The sequence below is a fragment of the Microcaecilia unicolor genome, chromosome 2 (genome assembly GCF_901765095.1).
Source record: "Microcaecilia unicolor chromosome 2, aMicUni1.1, whole genome shotgun sequence".
Classification (NCBI taxonomy): Eukaryota; Metazoa; Chordata; class Amphibia; order Gymnophiona; family Siphonopidae; genus Microcaecilia; species Microcaecilia unicolor.
Genome location: NC_044032.1, coordinates 647,915,627 through 647,922,558, shown reverse-complemented (window position 1 = coordinate 647,922,558; position 6,932 = coordinate 647,915,627). Strand labels below are relative to the sequence as shown.

Genomic DNA, 6,932 nt, shown 5'->3' with positions numbered 1-6,932 from the left:
TTTGAGTGGGAGGGAAAGAAAATCCAAATGACTTCAACAGTAAGTAATGTTTTGGATTTAATGGGCTTTGCATTTTTAGATCACAGGAGATGGGTCAATAACATCAACATTTGGACACTTCCTAATTTAGTATTATCAGATACCTAATGAATCCTTGTGAATGTTTTTTTCTCATCACAGACCTTCCAATTGTAACATCTGTATTCTCACTGAGTATTAAGCAAGAGGAAGATCTCCCCTTCATGGAAAATCCTGAATCAGAGATGTCTGAACAGACCCTGCCTTCTATAACAGGTACGTATAGAATTCCTCCTGCACATCTTTCCTAAAGTCAGCTGGAATCATTCAGGAATTCAGCGCTGGTGAGATAAAAGGTTGTCATCTCCTCTTCTCCTCCCTCTGTGTGTTTCCCTACTTTGGACAGATTAAACTGTCTGTGGAGATGGAGGAGGCACTGATAGAGGTGGGTATCCCAGCGGTGGGATCTGGTCTGCAAAACCCTTTATCCTAGAGTGTCTTTGGGTTGTGAAATCTGTACTGTTGAAAGGGCTGCTGGAGGTGGAGAGTCTTCTGCACTGTTGTGGAGGGACATGACTGATGAACATGGTTCAGTTTGACTTAGTCATGGACATTTTGTGTTGCTGGTAGGTTAATACAAATCACAGTATATAATGCAGTTTATGGTAATGATGCCATTCCCAATTCCAAAATGGCGGCTACAACCTCATGCAGGCTGCCATGGGAATTCGCGACTTGTTTATTAATTTTCTAGCAAAATAACTGACTTCATCTCTTAACAGAAAAAATTAAGAACAAGTCTACATTTTGTTACATAACAAACTGCCACCCCCAATAATGAAAAACTATAAGTAGACCCTCCGCATCCCTTATCTCTGCCCTTCCCCTCACTCCCCTCCCCAAAACTCAGATTGTCCTTCCAACTGGAGGAATCGCCCCACATTTCTTGATATTTGCATTTATTAGATTTTAAGGTAGTCAATCTATATTGTTTGTTTTTGCATGGCCCGTGTATGCCAATGTGAGGCAATCAGCAGTCGAGCTGCTGTAAAAACCAATAGCATTAATGTATCCATAGCTCCTGTTATCCATTCCACTCTCCCACTTAGTAGGGCATTTTCCATAGTACACGCTATATGAGTCTCGAGTAACTGTTGCCCATATGCAGATACCTCCTTCCATAATTTCTGGACACTAGGACATTCCCTTCAGACGTGAGTATATATTCCCCTCTGGCTACACCCTCTCCAACATAAACCATCCCCTTTCCTCATAATGGCTTCCAGTCTAGATGGAGAGTAATGCCATCTCACAACAAGCTTCCATATTCTGCCGTTTGCTCCTATAAAGCCATTTGGGCTTTTTCTGTACCTTGAGTCAATATCAAAAGATCATCTGCAAACAAGGAGACTCTATGTTCCTTACCTCCTATTATAAGTCCTTTAATTTCCCTAAACTTTTGTGCTAGAGGTTCTACTACCAAGGCAAGCAACAGGGGCGACACTGCTACTGTTATCATAGGTGTACACTCTTGATGTGCCTTCCAAAAGATAACACAACTGTGACGAAACACTGGGTTTCTAAGCCTGAAAACTGTATTATTTCATGAAATGTTTTTCTACTAGTTGGCCAGCAGATGGCTCTTGTTTTGAGTTTTAAAGCTGTAGCAGAAAAAAAGGCTTTGTCTTTTCCAGTTTAAGCTTATGGAAAGGCAATCTGCAATCATTGGCCAGATACTTTCAAAGTTGATGCCCTGGGGCTCTGATTAGCCCTGGACTTCAAACTAGCCAGGAGGTACTGGATTTTTTCTTTATTCTCAAGGTGGGGGGGGGGGGGGGGGTAAGGAGGAGGAACATCTGTGTCCTGAGATCCTGTTCAATTCTTGTGAACAGTTACGTTCCTGAACTCCCCTGGTGCTACCCAGGTAGTAACAAGTGTTAGATAGTTTTAATTGCTTGCTGTACTTTTTCATCTGTTTTTTCAAACATTCACTGTTCATTTTCATGATAATAAACCTATAGTTTATTAGTTCTGCCGTCCTGGACTGACTAAGAATCCTGGTTTGTGTTTTTGGGTTTGCTTTCTAGAAATTGTGGAACTCCTGGAGTGTGGCCCCAGTGTCTTAGAAATCCCCAGAGAATAATCTGAGAGTTAGAGACTAGCTCAGAGGCAAGCAGGACACAGTCGGTGGGAGGAGGGTGCTAGTATAGAGCACATGCCCAGGTGCAGGCGGTCCTGAGCAGTGTTGGACAGAGAACCCTCCAGGTGGCCACAGTGTTAACCCAGGCGGGTGCTAGGCGTTTGATGACAATAACACTTTATTTTTATAGTCCGTAATACCTCGCAGTTCTATGTGGGTTACATGCGAGACTAGACAAATCAGAAATTACAGCATAACATTATCATGAATTAAAACTAATATGTTCATTTCCTTCCATAATTCTGAAACAAATCTGTTTTGAACTTGATGCCTGAACTATCCAGGAAGAAATTTCCTTGTCTATTTTAGCAGTCTGATACGAAACCAAAGGGTCTATACACATAGGCGGTCGGTGGCCCAACTGTTTGGGGAGGCTAAAGGGGGCGGGGTTAGGAGTGGGGCCAGGGGTGGAGCTTAAATCCATAATTGTCTGATAACACACAGAAAAAAAAATAAAAAAGTCACAATTAATACCTTTTATTAAATTTAGATATTAGATATATATCATATGTCAAAGAATAAAGTGGTTGCTCAAAGCATATACTAACCACAGTCGCTCAACTGCAAAACACTATGCACAACTTTGTGCAAAAACACACTCAGAACCTTACTGTACCATAAATATTACACTGGCAGAACCTAATACACCAATATACCACCCAAACGGAAAATGCAGACCGTCAACAATATTGAAGAAGGGATCATAATATCACAATTCTCATGTACAGCCACAAAACACCCTAATTCATGTTTAATGTGGGATAAAATGCCATAAATAAGCAAAAAAATATAAACTTTTAATGTTGAGCACCTGATTCTCAAAGTGGACATAATCCAAACACTATAATGAAAATAAAATGATCTTTTCTACCTTCGTTGTCTGGTGACTTTGTTTTTCTGATCATGCTGGCCCAGTATCCGATTCTGCTGCTATCTGTCCTCTTAACTCCGTTTCCAGGGCTTCCTTTCCATTTATTTCTTTACTTTCCGCCTTTCTTCTTTATTTCTTGCCCTACCTCCGTTAGTAAAAGCTGGGTCCTCCACAGACTTGACTGTCCAGTGGATCCAGCTTCTGCCTATTTTCTCCATCCATGTGCAGTTTTTCTCCTCTCTTCCTTTTCCCTCATCTCATCTCCTTCCTCTCTCTTCCCTCCCCTCCCCTCTATGTCCAGCAATTTCTCCTCTCTCCCTGGGCCCAGCCCTCCCATCCATGCTCCTCTCTCCCCTGCCCCCTCCATTCATCTATATCCAGCAATTCCCCTCTCTCCCTGAGCCCTGCCCTCCCATCCATGCTTCTCTCTCCCCTGCCCCCCCTCCATTCACCCAAATGCAGCAATTCCCCTCTCTCCCTGGGCCCTGCCCTCCCATCCATGCTCCTCTCTCCCCTGCCCCCCCTCCATTCACCCATATGCAGCAATTCCCCTCTCTCCCTGGGCCCTGCCCTCCCATCCATGCTCCTCTCTCCCCTGCCCCCCTCCATTCACCCATATGATTAGAGAAGAAGGCGGGACACTGAGCGAAGGGAAGCCCTTTCACTGACGCTGCGCTGCCGGACTCGGAGGTAAAATTTAAAAGAAAAAAAAAGGAAAGGGATCTTAGGGGAGAGAAGAGGGCGGGCAGTTGGGACATGGGAGCGGGAGGCGAGGTAAGCATGGCGTGGCAGCGCCCTCCAGAGGTCAGGGCCCTCCTGCCATACTTACGTGTTGTTGGGCCGGCCCTGGGTGCAAGACTCGCGCGGGAGGGCGAGCCTCTTATACGGGGCACCTATGTCTATACACCTCTTTTGTATTTCACCCTTCATAGATGGAAAATACTCTTCTACCATCTGCTGCTTGCCTTCCAATAATAAATCTTACCTGATCATGGTTAATTATAGTGGGCTGTGAGGGAGGGAGTGACATAGAGGCAAAAAACACTCCCTCACTGGGATGAGTGGAGGAGTGGCCTAGTGGTTAGGGTGGTGGACTTTGGTCCTGGGGAGCTGAGAAACTGAGTTTGATTCCCAGCACAGGCAGCTCCTTGTGACTCTGGGCAAGTCACTTAACCCTCCATTGCCTACCGCATTGAGCCTGCCATGAGTGGGAAAGCGTGGGGTACAAATGTAACAAAAAAAAAAAAAAATGTATCCTATCCGGCTCCGTAGCTTTTTCCACTTTCAGGTTTTTGAGCTGTTTATAAACGCTTTCTTCTATGAACGGCGCTGTATCCACTCCATTCTCAGATATTCCCTCCTCAACCAACTATGATCCTTCTCCAGAATTTTCTTCCATGAACACTGAAGCGAAGTATTTGTTTAGCACATTCACTTTATCCTCATCACTCTCCACATAGCTATTCTCAGCGTCTTTCAGTCTTGCAATTCCGTTCCCCAATAGCTGTATTTCCTTCTTCGCTTCTTTAAGTTTAATCCGATAATCTTTTCCATGATCCTCTCGTTCTGTTCTTTTGTATTTCTTGAAGAAAGCCTCTTTTATTTTTTCAGCTACTTCTTTGGAGAACCACATAGGCTTCCTGTTTCTCTTGTTTTTGTTTACTTTCCTTGTGTAAAGATCGGTTGCCCTATTTATAGCAGTTTTCAGCTTGGACCACTGCACTTCTGCTTCACCTATCCTGACCCCCATGCCATCAGCTCCTTCTTCAGATATTCCCCCATTTTACCAAACTCAGTACGTCTGTATCTTGAAACACCTAGTACCTTCCTGGGGTTACCCTGGAGCCACCTGAAGAGTCTGCCCATCACTTTTACTCAGTTCCCCCTCCCCTCTACCTATACCCTCTAGCCCCATCCACCTACTGCTCCTCCCCCACCCCAGCCCCATCTTCTACTGTATTCCTTTTCCTTCTAACCGTAACCCCTAGCCCCATCTAACTCCTGCTCTTTCCCCCAGTCCCATCCATCTTCTGCTCTGTTCCCTTCCCCACCCACACCCCTAGCCCTATCTCCTGTTCCAACCCCCTCCCCTACAACCCCTCTACCCCTAGCCCCATCTGCCTCCTGCTCCTCCCCCCACCCCATCCATCTTCTGCTCCTTCCTTCCTCCCCCCCCCCCCCCCACACCAGTTTCATCCTTTTCTGCTTTCCAGGATCTCTTGTCTATTTTACTTTTTTTTCCACCATCATTTCTTCTGTATCCTTGTCCCTATTCCCATATTCAGTATCTGCCTTCTGTGTCCCCGTTCCTCCCCCGTTCCATTTCTCCCCTTCTTTCCTCTGCACTTCCACCCTAGCCTCTTCTCAATCTCCCTGTGCCCGTTGCAATGCAGCCTCTTCACACTCTCTCTCTCTCTCTGCCCCCTGCAGTAAAGCTGCTTCTTCTCTCTCTCTCTCTGTACCCCTTGCCATCCAGCCTCTTCTGACTCTTTCTCTCTTTCTGTCCCATGCAGTGTCTCTTCTCTCCCTCATTCACTCTCTGTTCCCCCTACCATGCAGCCTTCTCTGTTTCTGTGCCCCCTGCCATTTTCCATCTTTACTCTCTCTGTTTTTGTTCTTACCAAAGTTAAAATATTTTGCATCGGAGATCATGTGACGCTATGAGCTAGGCAGGACGTTTGCTGTTTAGCTCTGAGGCCCTTGCCCTAGATCGAACAACATTGCAGAGACTGGACCCGTCTTAAATGACCGTTTCACCATCGATAACGCTTCTAAAGTGCCTATGGACAAATATTTACAAAAATCGCCGAATATAATGGTACAAAGGTCAGTAAAAAAGGAAAAAACAAACCCGGAAACGTGGAAGGGAAAATGGTGGACGGCCTGCCCGAAACTCCACCATCGATAAGTTTTAATGACCAGCAACTAACTCAACTGACGACGGCGATCGCGAGCGCGTGGGACCCGAAATGGGCAGCACTTAATGAGAAAATCGACAGTTACCAGTTGATCCTGGACGGATTGGGAACCCGCACCAGCGATTTAGAAACGAGAGTATCCGCGCTCGAAGATGACACCCGAGACTTTGGTCCAGATTTACGAGGCCTACAACAGCAACTGAAGGAGCAAGAAGAGAGGCTGGAGGACCTGGAAAGCCGTTCCCGGCGGAACAATGTCCGCATAGTGGGCCTGCCAGAACAGCTCTCAGAACGCAACTTACATACTTGGCTGGAACGATGGCTGGCAACCGAACTAGCCCTTACAGATTCTTGCGGTTCCCTAATAATAGAACGTGCACATCGCGTGGGACGGCGCACAGAGGAAAACGCAAGGCCACGGGTAATAGTGGCGAAGATCTTAAACTACCAACATAAAATGGAAATATTACAGGGGTTCAAGCTCCGTAGGGACTCCTTGAAATATGGAGGTAAATCCATTTTGATTTTTCCAGACTACACGCAACGAGTCCAGGAACAGCGCAGGAAATTCCACCCACTCTGCGCCCAACTTGCAACAAGAAAAATAAAATTCACGCTACAGTACCCAGCGAAACTACGCCTTTGTATTAATGAGCGGTGGCAGACCTACAACACGGTGGAAGAAGCGCGAGCAGTGCTAACAGAACAGCATCTATTGGACGGGATATGAAAGAAAGACTGAATGGTAACTAAATGTGTCTGAATAGAATTCTGATCTGTTGTCTGAAGTGTAACTAAAGTCAAACTGAAAGCAAAGATATAGAGATCTGGGGTAGGGGCCTCGAAGCACCCACACGTGTTACTCCTAATCTCGCAGGCTCAATAGTCTGTGCAGATGATCTGGGGTAATTCTATTGGAAAGGGA

General features: G+C 45.7%; 1 protein-coding gene across 1 annotated transcript in view; it reads left to right on the top strand.

Moving 5' to 3' along the window:
* Positions 1–227: 227 nt before the first annotated feature.
* The window catches only part of LOC115462238 (oocyte zinc finger protein XlCOF6-like), a 47,371-nt gene continuing 40,666 nt past the window's right edge, over positions 228–6,932 (top strand). Inside the window, exon 1 of the mRNA XM_030192249.1 lies at positions 228–294. Within this exon, the coding sequence (XP_030048109.1) occupies positions 243–294 (52 nt within the window). The 5' untranslated portion in view covers positions 228–242. The remainder of the gene's footprint in view (positions 295–6,932) is intronic.